At 33.9% G+C, this 22,075-nt stretch overlaps 1 protein-coding gene across 1 annotated transcript; it reads left to right on the top strand.

Moving 5' to 3' along the window:
- Window positions 1–1,199: 1,199 nt before the first annotated feature.
- LOC128227660 (peroxidase-like) lies at window positions 1,200–20,238 on the top strand. Its single transcript, XM_052938405.1, has 18 exons — window positions 1,200–1,341; window positions 2,363–2,506; window positions 3,289–3,424; window positions 4,957–5,050; window positions 5,443–5,569; window positions 6,380–6,559; window positions 6,864–6,912; window positions 9,507–9,613; window positions 10,217–10,318; window positions 10,961–11,059; window positions 11,337–11,497; window positions 12,131–12,282; window positions 12,885–13,064; window positions 15,288–15,427; window positions 16,561–16,642; window positions 17,134–17,303; window positions 19,169–19,268; window positions 20,175–20,238. The coding sequence occupies exons 1-18, from the start codon at window positions 1,200–1,202 to the stop codon at window positions 20,236–20,238; spliced, it is 2,229 nt and encodes a 742-aa protein (XP_052794365.1).
- The last annotated feature ends 1,837 nt before the right edge of the window (window positions 20,239–22,075 follow it).

The raw sequence follows: 22,075 nt of genomic DNA on the forward strand, positions 1-22,075 counted from the left end.
TCGCTTTTTCGCCATTTTACTGTCCGTTATCATTATCGCACTGTCCAGTAATAAATTAAAATACTGCCGTGTTATCATTTATCAAAATATATCACTTTACATGTCAGTTGGCCAGGTGAGTATTTAGCTTAGGTCAGGCCATACCAAATCGTTTCTATTTCAATATTCCGCCGACGGATAGGTTTTGAGATTCCCAATAAAAACACAACATTTTATATGATCAATGATTTTGCATTTTTTTTTAATTTAAAATTATAATTCCTAATACAGAACACAACTGCAAACAACATGCTTCATTCTATAATAATATAATGGCATTATATATCAGTAACTGATGCATTGTGTAAGATTCTACTTAAATACAGTTGTTTTATCACATTTTGCAGTTGATACTTATCGACCAATTTAGAATGGTCCAGAAAGGAGGCTCTGGTTTAGCTATTGTTCTAAGGGTGTCACTTATTTAGTATTCATTTTTGCCGTACGTTTTTGTTTCCAGCAAAGCTAAATGGGTGTTCATATTAAGGTTTGATGCTAGAGAAAAACAATAATGTTGGTCACGAGAAAAGATCAAAGAATATAGTTTGATTTAAATAGTATTTCTAAATAAAAATACGCGACGTGTTATATGCCGACATTAAAGATATGTTTGATAACGAGTAAAACGCTTATTATTGGGCTGTCTATAGAATGTCATTTTTAATGAATCTGCGAAGCCGGAAAGCCGAAAATGTTGACATGAACTTTAAAAAGTTGTGTCACAGTCAATGGATTGAATTCCGCTGAGCTATGGCTAATGATTCCACAGTCATCAATAAAAACGACTCCTTTATTCCTTTTCATTGATCACGTTCATTGTTTTTGCCAAACTATTTCATTAACAATCGAAAAATACATTTTATACCGATGTTTTGTTCAAATGAACAGTTGAAACAAGGTTGTCTGGTAGGACGTACCAATTCTCGTGTGTACCAAAATATTACGTATCACTCAAAGGACCCATGATAAGTATTTATTTTGTAAAAAAAGTTTTTCAACTAAAATTTGCAATAATCATTGTACATACATATCAAAGAACAAATTAAGGCCAAAATGATTCCGAAAACATGAATGTGAAACCTAATACAGCTCATCTTCTTTTTTTTATCTACATTGACATATTATTTACAGGACTCAGTATACCCTCTATAAACGAGAACATGCGACCGCGATTCTTCATCGTTGTCCTAGCCTCTGTCATTGTGGTTCAGATTAAGGCCCATATAGGCATGGGACTCTTACAGAAAGCGTTCCAGAAGGAAAACAGAGACAAGGAAATTGACAAAGAGAGGAAACAACTAGGTTTGCACATTCTCCAAGTAATTATATTCAATAATCTCCATTTTATATTCATTCTTTAATGATTTCGTTTTATGCACTGACTCAAATATACATCAGACATAGATGCTTCACAATTTGATAACCACAAGTAAGATTCAATTATGACCAATATTTGATATTATTCCTGCGATTTAAATAAATGTGCCTGATCTGAGTACAAATTCAAACCTAAAACCTGTGTCAATTCTACTGAAAGGTCTTGATACGTGAATAAATACTGCAAACTTTGTCTACAAATAGTATTTAGATGTTAATTTATACTCGTTGTCATGTTTACGACATGTCTCGAACTAACTCGGTATATGTCATAATAGAGCTCAAACTCAAGGGTAAATATAATCTTTACTTCTATCAAGCTATTTTTGAAAAAAGATTGAAGATGATAAACCTAAATATTTCCAGTGACATATCTCAACGGTATTTATGAGCGATATTATAAACACTATTAACCAAAATAAGCATTGATATCATATACTTAGAATTCTGTTTGATTGGCTATGTCTAGACTCAGACCTTATTTACATGTGCCTATATTGTAATGTAGTTGTGTAAATAAATGTAAATCATGCATTACATTTTCTACAAACACAAACTACTATTTGTTACTCGCAATGTCTTTAAAAATGTATTTGCCTAGAAAATAATTACTTTTCATATTAAAAAGTTCATTAAACTATTGATCGTCTTGAAGGGGGGGGGGGGGCGAGGGCGTAGGGGGGGGGGGGGGCGGTCATTTTGACCTTCATATAGGGGCGCAATATAGATTGATGCCATTTTCATATCATTAAAATCACATGCGTTCAACATGATAATGCATTTTTTTGGCATCAGCATATATTGTGCGCATTATAAAGGACATCTGAACTGGTTTCCACTCATTGAACTGTCTGAGATGTATTCATATCAACATTCAACTTTTCGTAGTTGAGTAAGTACAAAGTTTAAATAAGTGCATTATAGTTAAATTTAATTTGTATTTAAGGTATATACAGAAAAAACGACGAACACAAGAGTACAGGGAAACTCCATGGACTATTTGGCTCATTTATGCATATAGGTCCCTTCCAAAAGGCGGTGGAAAAGGAGAAAATAGATGAAGAATTTGACAAAAAGAAGTACCAACAAGGTTTGCATATAACCAAAAGATTGTATCAAATGAATTCCCTAAACAGTGAATCTAATGATCAAACGTCGATGATAACATCCACTGTATATGCCAAGTGTATATACATAATTTGATAAGCATGATTGTACTTAAGTTAGGTTCAATCAAAACCATTTTCCGATATTACTCCCTGTATGCATGTTAAAGAACTTTTGCTTATATTAGTGTAGGCTTAAATCGAAATCCTTGGTCAATTTTAACGAATGGTCTACAAACGGCAGCTCAAAACTGTTTTAAAAAGAAGTTGTTGTTTGTTGTGTTTTTTTTTGCTGTTGTTGTTTGTTTGTTGTTTTTTTTTTTTTTTTTTTTTTTTTTGGGGGGGGGGGGCTGAATCTAGACTCATGTTCTTATAGAAGTGCCCATATTGTTTATTATATACGTTTCGATACAAAATACAGTTATATAGATGAATATGTTTATAGATGAAGTCTCGGATTACGAAGTCTGCAAACACGAATTAATATGTAATAATCCTTTTGTTTAAAGATGTATTTAGTTGCAAAGCACAACATCACTGTTCATGTTTTGAGAAGGTACGTGTATCCTTGGAGAGGGTGAGAATAGACTTATGGTAAAGTGTCCGCCTCTCAAGGGGACGTGCGCTAGTGCTCCACCACAAGCACCGTCTCTGGCCCTATAAAAGGATACCCGAACTGGTATCTTTTCAGAAAACAGACATATTCCAGTCGTGTTAAAATACAATACGTGTAGTAAATGTAAACTAAACTTTATTTGAAATGCAGGTATAGACAGAAAAAACGACAAACGCAAGACGACAGAGGAGCTCCATGGACTCTTTGCGGGCTCTGATGCAAAGATACGGATGCTTGCAAGGGCCGCCAGTATTCAGCTTAACGCCCTCAAAGATATCCTTAACGCGTAAATATATTTCACACACTTCATACGTTATCTACATGACCTTTCCAAGCTTGTTGTCCAAATATTACACTAAGAATACTATTGTTTGCAAACAGACCCATCGAGGCGTACTCCGCAATCATTTGAGACAACGATTTTATTGGCAGATTGAAGGAAAAATAATACAAACTGTACATGTATGAAACATTTGCGGGTGGATGAGCTCTCCCCTACTCGTAAAATCCACGTTGGTGCGTTACAGACTTTGATCAATCGCTGACGGTGGAAGTCGACTGTCTTTGATGAAGAAGAAAATTTATTCAAAATATATATTCCTGAACATACATATTCGATTACGATTCATTGGCCAAAGGTCGAATTAATTTGATAATAAGATTGTAGGTACGATTATATTTGGCGAATAAGTAAATGATTGATCAAATATACATATTATTAGACAACAGCTTAATTGTATTCTGTATACCAATCTGGTAATAATGTAATAGTAGATTGAAAGACTATAAGTAGTACAAGTGATTCTGAATGCACTTGGTATACTTGGTGTAAGGGAAAACCACGATCATTCAATGCTCGAAACTCTACAAATGTTATGTTAATTTGCAAATAATAATATACTGAACAACTTGCTGATCAATAGTCAAAACATTTTGCCCTATGTCAGAGAGGGGCCGGTGAATTACCCGATACAAAATTTAGCTATTGACCGTCTACCGATTAATTCTCACTATTTATTTTTGTATTGGTATAATTTGTGCAACAGCCTTATTAAGGATTGTTTAATACTTTTGAATGAAATTGTTTTAATCCCGAAAAAGCTTGTCTGTTTTGTTAAGCAGTTTAAGTTAGTAATTGGGCTAAATGACTTTTTTATTTAAGCTTGATATACTATAAACGTTCTCGAAAAAATGACCCAGTATTTGAAGCAAAAAATGACAGTTTATAAAACATCAAAAGGAATAATTGAAACATGCATACAAATATTTCAAATACATTGTCATTTCCGAAGACTTTCTCCACATTCATATTGTATGATACCTTTGTATTTTGTTAATTGCAGTTTTAGGTTCCGGTTTTATTCTACTTTATCGTTATTAAGATAGATTTATTGCAAATAAACATCAACAAATTATCTCAAAAATGCACATTAAACGTAATAAATTAGCATTACCATATTACTACTTGCATGAATATCAATTATTGTTTTAAAACATCATAATATTCAAGTGTAAAAGGTTTTATTATATTTCTAAAACAGAAGTTGTACAGCATAATCCTTTAGTTACTTAAAAAGTCATTGATTCAAAAGTAAAGTAATATCAATTGACTATATTTGTAAGAGAGCAATTAAGAGTCAGTTGTAGACGATTTACTGATTATTTATAATCATATTTAGAATGTAAAGATGAGAATCGATTGTAATTGTTCCGTGTGTTCATGCAATCGTGCAATCATATGGAGGAATGAAAGCACGCAAAACTGCGATCGATCCGTAAAACATGACTCCTTCAAAACATGTCTTATCATATGTCCAGGGAACACGTTGATGCCAATATACTCCGTGAAAGCAACAATTACCGGCAGGTGTGGAGGAAACAGTTCAAGGAATATTGTCCGTACGCGAATGAGGTACGTATTCTAGATCATTTATTTATCATGTTGCGGAATAAAAACAATAAATATTATAGGATCTTTTTTATTATATGTGTTGTATGAAACATGTTTGGCTAAATATTTTTATTTAGGCGTATATTGATTATGTCAAAGGCCCGAAAGCGTGTATCATATTGTGAATATTAACCAATAGAAAATACATAACATGAGCAAACGCCTAGAACTCTACTCTCTAGAGATAGTTTTAATATAAATACCAGGAGCAGCTTTAATACCAAGGAAATATTACTACCGAAGCAGTACGCTCCTTTTGTCCATAAAAACTCCACCCAAATGTTCTTTTTAGACTTCTATGTAGGAATCCATTTGATAATACATGTGTTCATTATTGACGTATTCATTTAAAGGACGAAGATTGTGATGAGACAGCTTTCTACCGAACTGCCGATGGAACATGTAACAACTTGCAGAACCCGAAATGGGGAGCCACCTTTGCACCCGAGTTAAGGGAAGTTCCCGCCATGTATGACGACGGTAATCGTTACAAGGAGTAGGCTTGCTCATATCATGTTGTATTATTATATTATTTACCTTCGGATTGGTACTATTCGGAAGTTTGTTTGTTTGAGACGTTCTTGCTGCATACGGCGTACACTTATAACTGTTCTGTGTTGCTAGGCCAATTTCAATGGTAAGTTTACTGCACTCAACAAACGTTTAAATCACATTTCCTATCCTGGTTAAACATATCAAGGACGTTAAGAACTCTAAAACTCATAAAGAATCGTGTTACAGTATGATAAGGACAACTGACGTTTGCACGTTTTCAACAACACTCCATCAAATAAAGGGAAATACAAGCCATATTTCACGGGAAACCTCTTCTTTGAGTGTTTACACATTGCTGTCCCCTTTGTGTTGGGAATTATAAAAGTAGACTGTTCAAATTTGCCCAGCGTTTAGGAAAAATAACAATTTTGCATAACGCCGATAAATCTCAGTATTATAGGATATAAGTGTGCGAAATAGTTACAATTCCATGTAATTTCGTGTTCCAGTGAACTCGTGTTTCACTGACAGTTCCGATGTGGCAATTTCATCATTTATTGATCAAGTTATTTTGAAGCGGGATTTGTGGGGTATTTTCATTTGTGTCTCTATTGATGTACTAGATCTTATGAATACTGGCTATTCCCTGTTGTTTTCATTATATTTTTCCAAAAAATAAAAATAGATAGCTTATATGACAATATTTTCATGTTTTACAGCAACCTTGTACTTCTTTGTTATCTGAGTTTTATAAGTTATCACCTGTTCGTTCTTAGACTGAAGTGTGTATTTAAGGCATTAACGAGCCACGACAAAAAGACCGTATTGGTAACCCCCTGCCAAGTGCAAGGCTTATCAGCAATATACTGCATAAAGTGGACGGAGAAAGCCCCAGAAACTCTAACAGAACAATGATGGTTATGCAGTTTGGCCAGTTTATAGACCATGAATTTGTGGCAACACCAGTCATGAAAGGTTTGAGATGTATTCAGTTGTACATAATTTAATGATTTTATTTTTTCACATGATTGTGCAATAAAAACTGGCTCAGTGTTATACAAATTATAAATGAAAATGGAGTTTCCATTTATGTCGTCATTTATTCAATTCATTTCAAGAAAACACAAATGCGAATTTGGCGAAGATATGATATATATACAGTTTTTTTTATTCAAATCTAAAGACTTCAATTCACATTTCATTTGTTAACAAAAACATGTTGATAAAAAATTCACATATTTTTGCATTCATCTAACCAATAAACATCTTGAATATCCAGGCGATGGGGGAACTAACATCCAGTGTTGCGGTGCAGAGAATGTCAACAGGTGATTTCCCCTCTTACTACTCCTTGACAACCAACCGTAATTTTGGGAAGTTGTCCTTACTCTTTATCTTGTGAATAGTGTGTATATAACAAATACGTTGAAGGGTTAAGAGTTACTATTGGACATCTATTGACCAATAAATACAATTGTAACCTTACCAATATTCATGCGAAAAACAACTTACAAGTATCATAATATGGGCAGCTACCGTTCTATTTTAAAATGATGTAAAACATGAAACGGTAGAGAGTTGCATAGCAGTAAAGGTGTCCGCCTCTCAATTAACAGGTTGAGCTCAAATCGGGGCGCGTTCTTGAGACCTCGCAATCACTGTACTTCTATTCTGGACAGTATTCAATTAACATCTTAGAACTTACTTAGAGATAACAGTGAGGTGTTTTTTCGACGATATAATCAATTATGGCCAATGAATTCACATATAATTAGAAAGTATAAGCTGCATACTTAATATGGCATAATTTACCGGAAATTTAATAAAAACGGCGTATAATTGTCTTCCCAATCGATCTGAATGAATAAGTATCAACGAGTATAAACATTTCATGTTCTTAAAGCATTTCTACATGGGGCAATTGCCTCAAGTTGCTAAGTGATGAGGTATTTTTATATATTATAAGATGGAATGTCAACGTAATTGTAACGAAAACAGATGAAAGAGCTTCATGTGAAACAATACATTCCTGAGGATTTATTTTAATAATGAAATACATAGAGGTAACAGTAGGATATATAAGTAACAGCTTAACCAATACATGTAATTTGACCAGTTAACATAAAATACAAACATACATAAGTTTCAATCTAATAAAGAAATGTAGAAAACATGATCGATTGTAACAGTTTAAATAATTTGATAGCACTGAATTTAACATTGTCAGTTCGCATTTATGGAGGAGTGACTAGGACACGTGATCAGCAGTGCCATTTAATCCGTTAAGCACGGACATGTTTCCTTAAACCTTTGTATTGACTAACAACCCTCTGTGTAACAGCTTTAACCGACACATGCTGCTAAGGATAGGCAACTGTAATGACTGACGAATGATGCGTAATAACAATACGTAGATTATAATAAGATCAATCAATGATGCTTAATTGTACTGTACCTAGAGGTGTACGGAAACTACTCCAGTAGGCCAAGAATAATACGTAAATTATAATCACTTTCGATTGGTATAATTACCGAGTGGGACTTTGCCCTTTTGCATCTTAGATGTAAACGTGATCTGCAATATTTTAATCTGTTGTGCATGGGCATGTTTATTGCATCCTGTCGTATTGTATATCAAACCATTATGTAACAGCGTAACCAACATATGCTGACAGGATTATTAGCATTGACTAATACTGCAAAGGAATAATACATACTTTATGGCATGATCATGCATTGCCTACGTAAAGCAGCTTATTACCCGCTGTATGTTAGGAAGACAATTATGAGCTGATAGCAATACATCTCTTAAAACCATCTTAGTCTCAACATCAAAGTAATCTAGAAAATCGTACTGTTGAATCATTTCATTAATATAGGGAATGCATTTTGCATTTTATCGGAAGTTTTTACTGCACGTCTTTACGGAAACTGCTTTAAAAAGCATGGAATTACGTTTAAATCATGATCGTTTTTAAAATGCCCATTGCTAGATCAAACAAAAGCACTTTGGTATGTAAAGGCACTTTAAACTTGATATGTTTATAACTTTATATTGAACATCTTATTTGTATGCATTCAAATTGAATACATTTCAGAAATTAGAATAATACAAAACCTGCACAGCTTTATTTATATTATCACATGACAGAACATTTATTTCACTGTGACCACTTATATGTAGTATTGCTTTAAATTAACAATTAACAATTTATTTAGAAAGCATCTCAATACTCCCGATTCGGTAGATCTTGAATTAAACTGAAATGAACACAAACTCATTGGAGGCTAAGTTTAATGGTTTGTCTTTTTACAAATGACTTGTAGTATTGTCTTTATCAAGCAAAAGCAAATGACGTGGCGCCATTATCGGTATTTGCTAACATTGACTTAACAGGTGAATCTTACTAGAGCCAAATATAAAGTTCTTTAAGGCAAGATAATTACTCTATATGAACTAGGTTTCTGATGACTCAATCAACGCAACCCACACTTTCCTAGAAAAACACAACAATCTTTATAAAATGGCATGTTGAGTGTCGGAGAATAATTAATATGAATTTGTGAACGCAAGCACTGCTGTATTACAGCCAGTATCTTTCATAATAAACGTGTGTTTTATTTACCATTGCAATTTATCGATCGCTTGAACAAGTTATGTCAACTAACATTTCTATCGAAATGTCGTTTGAAACGAAGCAATTTGTTTATTAAGGTATACCTTTTTATATGAAAATAAGTTTCTTCATGATCTGTGTACTCTCTTTAGCATACGCCGCTGATGGCACCAGTTTTGGACATAACACGGATCCTTACCTTTTCCCTCAGTACTACCCTGTTTGAAATTGTATACTATACTATTGTCTCCGATATATGTCATTCTTACATTACATTCAATGTAACTATTTCAATATGACAACAGGACACAATGCTTTCCAATATCCATTCCTGATGACGACCCTTACTTCAACAAGTCGTGTATGAACTTTGTTCGTTCTGCACCTGTTGCTCGCGAGGATTGTGACGCAGGTAATCTTCATCATCTAGGGCAAATATAAAACCCTCTTTTTAATATATAGATTCGTCATCCGATGAATGTAACCTTTAAACCGTTAGAATAATACTAAGCTATACATATCAAATATATGTTTTCTGAGTTGAAATGAACCAATTATACATCAACGTGCACTGTTCTACAAAAAAAAACATAAAACATACACTGCAAGGTGAAATAGATAATATGAACAATATGACTTCGCCCATCGATGATTTCGCACTCCATGATTCTCTCAAAGTAGAAAGGAACACCATCTAAGGTCATTTAAATTTTCATTTAAGTTTTTTACTGACACCCGGAACCGTCAAGTAATTGATCCTTATGCTGTTTACAGTTCTACTAAGCAATATTCCAAAAAAAAATCATTAGAAATATTTTCACCTACGCCAAGCTTAATTATTGTATATTTTAAGTTCGTAGTGTATGCTTTTTGCATATAGTTTACCAATTTTCGGTAGCAACTGGGCCATGTGGCTGCTGTGAAAGAATGACATAGCGCAACATTTATACTTTATTGCGATATTGTGATTTTATTTTAAAAGTTTCAAGTAATCTTACTGATCAATATTTGTCAGGTGTTCGGGAGCAGATGAACCATGTGACGTCATTTATCGATGGTTCTGCTGTTTACGGTTCTACCAAAGAGAACATGATGGCTTTACGGACGATGTCCGGTGGTAGGTGGCATCCCTTTTCCAAACAGTGATTCCCAAGGAAACTGACTCGAGTGTGATCTTAGAAGCTATCAGCTTTCGTTACAATCGATCTCAAATAAATTAGTTATTATAAACCAAACACTACTTCATTGTGCACACAAACTGGTTTAAAGGCCTAGAAGACATTTTACTGACCGTTCCACGGCGGTACCTTTTTATATAGTATATATGTACTGTGTTGTTTGTAGAGTTTTGCGCTGTTGTTCCATGTTTCTGGTTTGTGATTGTTTGTTTTTGTGTTCTGTGTTATTGGCGTTTACCCTGTGCCATTAAACGGGATTTGTGTTTTAACTTTCGGCTACTGAGCTTGTTTCTGTAGCTTTTCATATAAATATTCAACGCGTACTGTTACATGTGATCTACTAACTTGCACTACATCATGCAGGTATGTGTACTTAGACTTAGAATGATATGTACGGACAACGTGATTGATGCGAATATCAGCGAGCCTACATGTAGAAGTGGAATTGAAATTTTACAAAATACTTTTAGACACAACTTCATCTCGTAAATGTACCCGAACCTCGGGAACACTGCGTAGCAAGAATTAAGTTCGATGTTAATTTGATGTTAGCAAGCAATGATAAATAATTGTTTTCCAAGGTTACCTGAAGTCCATTGATGAGCTTTATGAAATGCTTCCAAAGAATAGTGACAACGCCTGTGTCATGTCTGAACCGGGAGATTATTGCATGAAAGCTGGTACGTGTTCATACATATATGAGAACAACGCAAATATGATATTTGATATATTTATGTCAAAAAACGCGAATACATTATCGATCTATGTGTACGTTATTTCCATTCTGAGCATGATTCGATCTCTTGTCATTAACCGTGTTAATATCAACCATAACTACATTAGTCTTGTCTTGTTCTGGCGCTATTATTTTTTGTTTGTCATACTTTATCGAGGTACCCCATTTATATTCACATTTATATTAACATCGATTGTTTTTTAATCTTGCGCACCCACTAGGTGACTTTCGTGTTAATGTGGTCCCCAGTCTGGGCTGGACCCACACCCTGTTTTTCCGATCTCACAACCGAATGGCAGAAGCATTGGCGGAAATCAATCCTCACTGGAATGACGAAACTCTTTTCCAACAGGCAAGGAGGATACACGCCGCACAGATGCAGGTATTGAAGAAACTAACAGACACATTGAGGAATTCAGAAAATGTAACAACACTATATAAATAAGGCTATAGCACCGAAGCAGATTTTGCAGGAAACTAGCAAAATTTTATTTCAAGATTATACAATATTACTCGCCTCACATGTGCATGCTTTGAAGAAACTAAATTAAAATATACATATATTAATGGCCATCGTTGAAAATGTCCATTACAACTGTTGGTTGTTAATCAAAGCTAGTTCCCACTCTAAGTTCCCAACCTTTTGGTTGACCTGGTTGAGCAACGATTTCCATATGAAGAGGTGTCATGTATTGAACAATTAGTCTAGCAAATGATTAAAATTGTAAAATCCTACAACGCCGAGCATACATTAATGTTGATAGTTGAGGCTTACGAATATACGGTTTGATTGTGCGAAGGTACAATTTGCATTGTTCGTTCTATTGTACCTGTCTCTTTGAGAATGATACAAAAAGAACAAAACAAAATAATGAACCACTGATTTTAACACTCTGGCGGTGTCGGTACAATTTTTATAATTTGTTAATTCTGTTGGTGTGCATCAATAGGAAACAATGTTGATGGCTTCTATACAAATCAAGAAACTACCTAAATTCTAACGTTATGTTTTCAGATCATTACTTATAATGAGTACCTTCCATCTATATTAAACGATAACACCATGAGGGAGTACAACTTGAACCTAAAGACAAATGGTTATAACGAAGTGTACAGACCTAATGTGAACCCAACCATTGCCAATGTGTTTGCAGTTGCCGCATTTAGGTATTATAATATTTGATTTATCATACAATGGGCCGATTGTTCAGAACTTTGTTAAAGTTAACAACATGATTAGCAACATTGTTGTTAACTTTCAAATGTGAACAATATTACATTTATATTATATTTAAAAACAACAAGTACGACTGAAACGGTAGTCTCAAATCTTGTTAGAAATACAGCAGATCACACGTGTATCCATTATATTTTCAGCGCAGTAACACAAGGACGTTAACAACGTTGTTAACTTTTACAAAGTTCTGAACAAACGACCCATTGTAAGATAAACAATTATGGGTAAAAATAAACTATTTCATTGAAGTAAATGTATTGTATTGTAGCGAAATAAGTTTGTGCTATGTTCTGTTCTGTATCAAACTGCAAAGATATGTCATTTTATGCTGTCGTTCTTGTATTTATAAGACAAAACACAGTTGCAAGTATCATCTAAAAAGGCAAGCTTTTGCATTTTGTCACAATTGACTTTTGTCTAAAACGAATATCATGTTGGTTTGCAGACAGAGATTCAATAATCATAGTAATATATATACATTACGTGTATTGTGTTTGATCCTAATATATGAAACGTTCATTGTGAACTTTAGGTTCGGTCACTCTCAGATCGCTGACTACCAGGCCATCATGAATAACGACTACAAGATTGTCGAGAAGAGACCAATAGAAGAGACTTACCTTAATCCACATATGGTAACATTCGAAAATGGCGGTTCACTAGCGGGTATAGGCAGATGGCTGTCTGCAGACCCAACACCATTGGCCGATGGGTATGACAGTTTGTCTGTATTCAATTATATTAAATTAGTCATTGTTAGGCCTGAAGGCTACGTCGACGTTTCTGTTTCTAATGAGCATATGCAGAAAATGAGGCCTACTGAATAAAATCAGATGGACGGTAGTTTGTAATTGGAGAATTTATAGGCAATGGTTTCAAAAAATAAGACATAAATATTCAGACTATATGATTGACATATATAATCAAAGATTTGATTTTGACGGATTGCAGAATTGACTTTTCGCAATATAGTCATACGCATTTAAATGAGGCATCTGCTTCAGTTCATCTAGGGCTTATAAGACACACACCACTAATAACTTAAAAGAAAGATTGTCTTCAAATTATCAAGGCCTTATCAGACAGAGAAAACGAATAAATATAATTTAAAAGAGGGTTGTACCTCAATTTGACAAGGGTTTATCTAAGGAGTATAATTTAAAAGAGGGATGTACCTCAATTAGGCAAGAGTTTATCTGAGGACTTTAATTTAAAAGAGAATTGTACCTCAATTTGACAAGGGTTTATCTAAGAAGTATAATTTAAAAGAGAGATGTACCTCGATTAGACAAGGGCTTAGCTAAGAAGTATAATTTAAAAGAGGGATGTGCCTCAATTAGACAAGAGTTTATCTAAGAAGTATAATTTAAAAGACGGTTGTGCCTCAATTAGACAAGGGTTTATCTAACAAGTATAATTTAAAAGAGGGATGTACCTCAATTAGACAAGAGTTTATTTAAGAAGTATAATTTGAAAGAGGGATGTACCTCTATTAGACAAAAGTTTGTCTTAGAAGTATAATTTAAAAGACGGATGTGCCTCAAATAGAAAGGGGTTTATCTAAGAAGTATAATTTAAAAGAGGATTGTACCTCAATTAGACAAGGGTTTATCTAAGGATTATAATTTAAAAGAGGATTGTACCTCAATTTGACAAGGGTTTTTCTAAGAAGTATAATTTAAAAGAGGATTGTACCTAGATTAGACAAGGGTTTATCTAAGAAGTATAATTTAAAGGCGGATGTACCTCAATTAGAAAATGGTTTATCTACAAAGTATAATTTAAAAGACGGATGTGCCTCAATTAGACAAGAGTTTATCTAAGGAGTATGATTTAAAAGAGGATTGTACCTCAATTAGATAAGGGTTATCTAAGAGGTATGATTTAAAAGAGGGTTGTACCTTAATTAGACAAGGGTTTATCTAAGAAGTATAATTTAAAAGACGGGTGTGCCTCAATTAGACAAGGGTTTATCTAAGAAGTATAATTTAAAAGAGGGATGTGCCTCAATTAGACAAGGGCTTATATAAGAAGTATAATTTAAAAGAGGGATGTGCCTCAATTAGACAAGGGTTTATCTAAGAAGTATAATTTAAAAGACGGATGTGCCTCAATTAGATAAGGGTTTATATAAGAAGTATAATTTAAAAGAGGATTGTACCTCAATTAGACAAGGGTTTATCTAAAAAGTATAATTTAAAAGAGAGATGTACCTCGATTAGACAAGGGCTTATATAAGAAGTATAATTTAAAAGACGGATGTGCCTCAATTAGACAAGGGTTTATCTAAGAAGTATAATTTAAAAGAGGGATGCGCCTCAATTAGACAAGGGTTTATCTAAGAAATATAATTTAAAAGAGGGATGTGCCTCAATTAGACAAGGGTTTATCTAAGAAGTATAATTAAAACGAGGGTTGTACCTCAATTAGACAAGAGTTTATCAAAGAGGTATAATTTAAAATAAAGATCTGTTTCAATTCCACAAGGGTTTCTCAGATATACCAAACTTTTAAGAAAAATTTAGATGAGTAATCTGCTCCAATTTATGAGTGGCTTATTAGAAACAGATCACTAATAGGTATTATTAAAAAGTGGGATCTACTTTAATTCGTCAAGGGCTTATTCGACATACGAAACTTATATGAATAATTTTGAATAGGGATCGGCTTCAATTCAACAAAGGGTTATCAGACATAGAAAACTAATAAGTATATTTTTGATAAAATGGTGTTTCAGCTGAGAAGCAGGATTTGTTCATTCAGCAACTGCAGGTTACATGAGAAGTATGTTGAGAGCACAGTAAATGTTGCGATTATCATTGCAGTGACAGAAAGAAGTATTCAGATTACACCTAAGGAGTTTTGATACTCTTAGAGCGTTTTACTTATAAACATGTAGGTAGTAGATAATTACTACTAACGTTTCGTCGGACAGGTTGTTCGAAGCAGGAACGCGTAACAAGTTGTTTATGGACGAGATGAAAAACAGTCTAGACCTGCCTGCCCTAAATATCCAGCGTGGACGCGACCACGGAATACCTCCATATAACCACTGGCGAAACCATTGTCGATTTGGTAGGTAGAGGCGAGACGTGGATGTTAAAACGTTTAAGTGCATCTAGAAGTCTTAATAGCACATGAACTTATTTGCTTGGAAAATTAAAACCGTTGGTTGATAATAATGCGTCATGTTCTGATCGCCCTTAACACGTTATGTTTAAGCATAATCGTTTGCGGTTGTATGTCTTATGCCTCCTTATGCCTTCAAACAGTTATACAAAAACATCTTCAGGGACGAACCAAGGAGTCAATTTTAAAACCTTTATTGTATTGTTGAATTAATTTATTGGCTTCAAAGAGCAGTATTGTATAGAACGTACGTTTTACGTTTTAAAAGACCAATTCAAAGGCAATATTGCTTGAACAATATAATGGTGTGCTATTAATTCAAAGCTAATGGATGTAATTTTAACGCAACTGTTTTAGATTTTGAAAAGGTTACAGATTTCGAACCATACTTATAACACAGGGCTTCATAGTAATATGTAGTAAAGTAAAGTATTAAGACAACTTTGACATGATTGTCCAAACACAATTTCTTTCTATGTTTTTATCTTTTTGCAAGCAAGACACACACGTGTCCTTTATTGCATGTGTGGGGTTATTGAACAGCTTTTAAATCAAGATACAACACACGTTTGTATTCAAACGCTAAACTGCTACAACGGCAGGACAGGTGTCAGATGCCGAATTGTTTGACACTATTCATTAACCATCTTTTGTGGTTTATGGTGATAACTATTATTTTAGAAAAACTGTTTGTATTTTTGTAATTAGGAAGTATAAGTATATTTTTCTAAATATAAACACTGTTTGAAAAGATATCATCAAAAAGCAACCATACATTGTGGTTTGTAAAACTAATTTGACAAGAAATATTCATGTTGTCAGTTTTCTTTTTCATTTAATTGTAAACATTATTTACTAAATATCTCATAAAATATTCCTACGTTAAATCGGCTCACCCAATAAATTTCTCAGCTTTGCGAGATACTTCCTCTATCCGCTGCATTAACCCAGTATTCTTCATATATCCCTCGAGGATAGTAAAATAACACTGAATGGAGATTTGGAACAGTTTTGGCCTTCCCGTTCAACTTGTATTGTTTAAGGTATCTTATATAAAGGTGAGCTAAATTTATTTACAGAAAAGGCTAAAATGGACAAAGATGGATTCGTTTTGCCTGACCACACCGAAAAACAAACCAAACTACTTCAAGAGGCATACAGGTTTGTGTAAAACTGGTATTTGCTTGCCAACGTTATAATTATAATTCTAGTTACAATGCAGTGTTTCATAAAATGATTAAAAACACGACATTAACAATAGATATATGGAAGAAAAATATTTAGTTTGTGACGAAAAAGCAATTATTATTGCGATGCTAAGGTAACATATTATTATATATTAATTGAAAGATGAAAACTAAGTGCTTTTACAGTTCCTGATAAATTATCATTGAAATTAATTTGATTTGAGAATACCCCACTGGCAAGTGGAAAGAATTTCACATGGCTTAGACTATATTGGGACAAAGTTACGATTTATGTTTGATCTACACATGAAACGTTGAAATAACGATGAAATAAATGTCTGTTTCTTATTTACAAAAATGTGTAGTATGATGAAAGTAGAAGTCACATTGCCTGTAAAAACAAACCGCAGTTCTGCATAATAGACATTTCTGTTTGATAATTGTTACTTCTTGATTGTATACCAGTCACGTTGACGACATCGACCTATTCGCGGGTGCCATGACAGAAACATTACTGCCTGGAAGCTCTGTCGGTCCGACGTTTGCCTGTCTGATCGGCCGGCAGTTTCAAAGAATTATGGAGGGGGACAGATACTGGCATGAGACTTCTAATAAAATCACTCGATTTACACTTGGTATGTTATGGCTGGTTTTACATTGTTTGATAGCTATTTAGATTGTGGCATGAAGCTTCAAAACGAAAAAACCGGTTCACGATTTGTACGTTTATGTCCGTTTGCATTTGTTTTACAATAAAGCGTATAAACAAGAACATTACTGATATTTGATTTTAATGTAATTAATACTCTGAGCATTATATACTGATTCTATCAGTTTATAAGTGTGTACCTAAATGTGTGTCTTTCACAGGTTTATCACATTGTTAAAGATTTCACCAATTTCTGTCACATCATCACACTGCGTCATCAAAGCCATGTGCATGAAATAACTATTTTTTTTAGTATTGAGCCATTATACAACTTGGTGACAGTCTGTTGGCTAATATTGTCTCGTTCAGACATTTAGTTGAGCATTTATTATTCAATCATAATAACACGTGGTGACAGTGTATATAGTGTATATAAGCATACTGTCTCGGCTTCGTTCGATCGTGGAGTAAATCGTCTCAGTAACGTTAGTATTAAGCTCACTGTAATTGAAATTAAAGGCTCATTCCTAGTGTAGACAAATATTAACCTCAATATAATTATGTCAGTATTAAGGTTGGTGATAGTTTTTATAGGCTTAGTTCCTTTACCGAGTTCGATCAATTTTTCACCAGGGCTCTGCCCTTTTTACACTTGAATTAATAATATAATTGTTCTTCTCTTGAATGGCTCGTGAAATACATGAAACATCTAATTCCGCGGAATTCAGTTATTTTATAAGGATGGTCCATCAGCAACATATTAGACCATGTGTAATTATGTTTTTTTGAAAACATCCTCTATGCTATGAATTATTTCAATATGCCCCTCCAGAAAGTTTGATACAGTATCATATTATCAAACGCCCACTGAATTACTTTCAGTCATTTGGCTTATTTCTGTAATATCTGTATTGTGTCATCAAACACATTGATGCAATTTCGTTCATTGATCAATACATAACTGTCAGCGGCAATGTTCAACGTTATAATCCCCATATGCCCTGATAGATGGTTTTATAGTTTTGGACGCGATATAAGGCGCATTGTCTGTGCACTGGCTAGTGTCAGAATTTGACAAGACCTTTGGAAAGAACCAGTTATGGCTATTTTGTGCTGCGTAAGAGTACATGATAAATCATTACTTTGGATCAATTATTCAGTCTAATTCATCACAGTTTAGTGGGAACAATTTCCAACAAATTACATGTCCGTAGTAAAATAGCTTATATAGTATTGCTGCTTTAATTCAAAGCATAATCAACATGCCTGCCGTACAGTGCAAATGTCCTAAAACAGTTGTTTTTGTTTTAAACGGTTTTATATATACTCTAATATAATATTGAAACTATAGAAACAAGTTGAACATAAATGCATGGTAAAACGTGTTTATTTCATGCTAAATTGAGCAGAAAGCTGGGTCTCGTCATTCACTTCTTCTAATTGCTTTTGAATATCTAAGAATACTAAAAAAAGCAAATGTAATCCCGCCTGGAATATATTTTAACCTTAAACACGTCAAGAAATGAGCTGGTGTGCGGGGATTCGAACCTAGATATTTCTGGGAAAATGTAAGAAGTAGTTATGCATGGTCATCAATGAGCAATATTTGTTAATGACTTGACTATCAAATAACTGGATAGAGGCAATCATCAAATCACTCTCGGAATCTGACATCCCCGCTGTTATGCATGCATGCATATAGGTTAGAATTAAACGAACAGCATTAGACCAATTCAATTTAAAATCGTCAGTGGACTCTCAAATAGAACAACAATTTAATAAACAACAACAACTGTTTCTAGCGTAGCAAATGTTTCTAACAGTAATATAAATGAAATAAATTAATTTCAGACCAGCTTCAAGAGCTCCGTAAGATAACCCTTGCGAAGGTGATGTGTGACAACTACCATATCGAGAAGATACAACCCAATGTCTTCGTGGTACCATGCAGGTGAGCATGTTGCTGATTTTCTGATCCATCGGAATAAGTAATAGGTACTGCACCCACTGCCCGCGTTGTTGATATTATAATCGACTGCTATCGCTCGTGTCTTTTATTTTCTATTTTTTATTTAATGAAAAACTTGATCCTGTTTCTGTGTGTCGTTTTGTAATTTGTATGTCTCTCGATTTGTGTTTGCTGGGCACTGAAATTGTGCCTTAAACAGCATCATCGTTAAATTATTGTCCATTTGGCTTGTCACTTGAGCTTTCATTGTAGAATTCACCATTAACCTAGTATTCTCGTTGTTTTTATCCACATGCTATTTATTGCACTGTTAGGGCTCTGCCTAATGTTCACTGTTTGAATGTAACTTTAAATGACTCAACACGGTCAAATTCAATATGATTCTACTATGCGCTACAATTAGTGTAGCGCAGACATCTCGTCACTTCCAATGGACGGTCTCAATCAAATGGAGATATTACTGTCACTTTTTTGTACTGAAAAATGTTGCTTTTTAATTTGTTTGTGTTATTGTTTCAAGAATTATGAAAACCCTTAGTATTCATTTCCTTTCGCGATGTTGTTCGCGAAGTTAGCTAAGTGGAAAAGGGTTTTCTTAAGTGTAGGCATTAACTGTTAGCTCAATCTGAATATTGTGTGACAAAACACGGATAACGTATCATTTAAATGTCAGAAAAGCAACGAATGAAGAATACGTATCCTTCGATTCTTTCCGAGATGTTTTATTATTGAAAAGAATTGAAACAGGCCTCAACTGTTAGTTGTTCGTTTTTCAATAGACATATATAACTATTTAACAAACTCATATCCTACCAATTTACAACGCATTAATTTAGTGGACATGTTTGATAAAAACAGTTTGATTATCAAGTTATAAATTTGTTTCAGTGGCAATGAACGAATGTCATGTGATGACCTACCAGGGATTGATCTGACCAAATGGAAGGATTAAGGACAACCATTTGTACCAAACTTGTGTGCACAATGTAAAAGATAAGAACATGACATGAAAATAAAATTTACTCTAACATACATGTGTTCGATGTTGTTCTGTATATTGGGCGTAATAACGGCAGACTTTCAAACCCTTCTCTAGGCTGATTAAAACGGACACAATTCGATATACAGATGCTGCGCAAATATTTATTTTCTATTCTATAATATTATAGTGTTAACACAAATCTACATTTGCTTTGTACAACATACGGGAAACGATGGCAAAACTGGTGATTTTTTTATATTAGTTAATGTTTTCGCCTTTTAAATTAGTTAATAATTAAAACGGCATGAACGAGCCGCGGATATACTAACTATTGTACCCATACCGTGACTTAATTCAACTCCAGTGGGCGTTTCTGTGAGACGTTCTCTACATTACTAAATTCGAATCCATCTGGCGATTTTGTTGACGGGGAATTACGCAACAACACTTAAGACATTTCTGTTTAATTTATTGTATATTAAACATAGAGTGTTTTTGTTACGGGTAATTTTACCATTTACTACAAATTTACTTCTACTACCACAAAGTTTTAGTCAAATAAAACGCAATGATTTTTAACAGTGATAACAAATCTTTTCTCTAGTTTTTAAATTTTAATGCTATATTTTATTTGTATCCCCACCGCTGGTCAAAAACAGAATGTCTCCTCAATATATTTTTGTCAGTGTCCACAACGTGACTGTCAGGCTATAAGTTTTTATATTACATAACATATATCCAGCTGGAACGACGCATTTAGAAATAAGAGGTATTGACAACAAAATGCGCTTAGGGCGATAAGAATTAAAGATATACATCTTAAATATGTACTTGTAACGTAGCATATATGTAACGAACTAATAAATATGCAATGGAACATAAACTATTGCAAAGTGGATTATTTATCTTTTCAAATAAACTACGAATATAAATATGTTGCAACTAAATTATTGCAAATAATTGGCGATGTGGCAGCATTATGCCAATGCAAATTTTAATGATGAAATATTAGAAGCAAGTCATCCCTGCTCAGTAGGCTATTGGTCAAGCGTGATTAAATGGCCAAACGTTTGGTTTTACCATACAGGTTGTTTTCGTTATCTCAGTAGACCTGATCAGCATACTTACAAACCAGTGTTTGGTCTTCTTTGTTGAAAAGTGTAATTCCATGCGGCCGTGAATATGTTGACTTTATCATTCAACTGTTCAAGGTGAAACAAGACAGAGACTGCATGAACACTGACATTTCTGAAATAAGGCATATTCTCAACAATAGTTCCAAATGAAATTATAACCAAATTGTGAGCCCTGCATATTGTCCTCTGGTAGCAAATGTAATATGAACGATACCTACCTTCTCAAAAATTTAGTTAGACTCCAAAATACCGTGAGCTGGAGGGTTCGATGGTGTTAAAATTTGACATTAACGAACAGGAATAGAAAATACGTAATTAAAATGAAACATATTCCGTGGTGTATTTTTTCATTACGTTATATCGCTTTCCACATGGGGAACAATTAATGTTTGGTATGGACAGTCGTATAGTTGTATACTTATCTTAAGTTTAACTTGAGGTCAAACGTGCACAGTGATTTAAGTTTGACACCTGGTGTTCAATGAGCGCCGCACATCCATTTAAGTTGGTATAAATGACGGTATAAATGTACACAAACAGTTCCACAAATGTATTTTAAAGTGACACGCTCATTATCGCAAACACACGTATGTTATTGTACAAATATCAGGTCATGAAAGTATTTTATAAATAACTTTGATTCTACTTTTCGGGAACTTTTATTTAGAAAC

This window comes from Mya arenaria, chromosome 1 (genome assembly GCF_026914265.1).
Source record: "Mya arenaria isolate MELC-2E11 chromosome 1, ASM2691426v1".
Taxonomy (NCBI): domain Eukaryota; kingdom Metazoa; phylum Mollusca; class Bivalvia; order Myida; family Myidae; genus Mya; species Mya arenaria.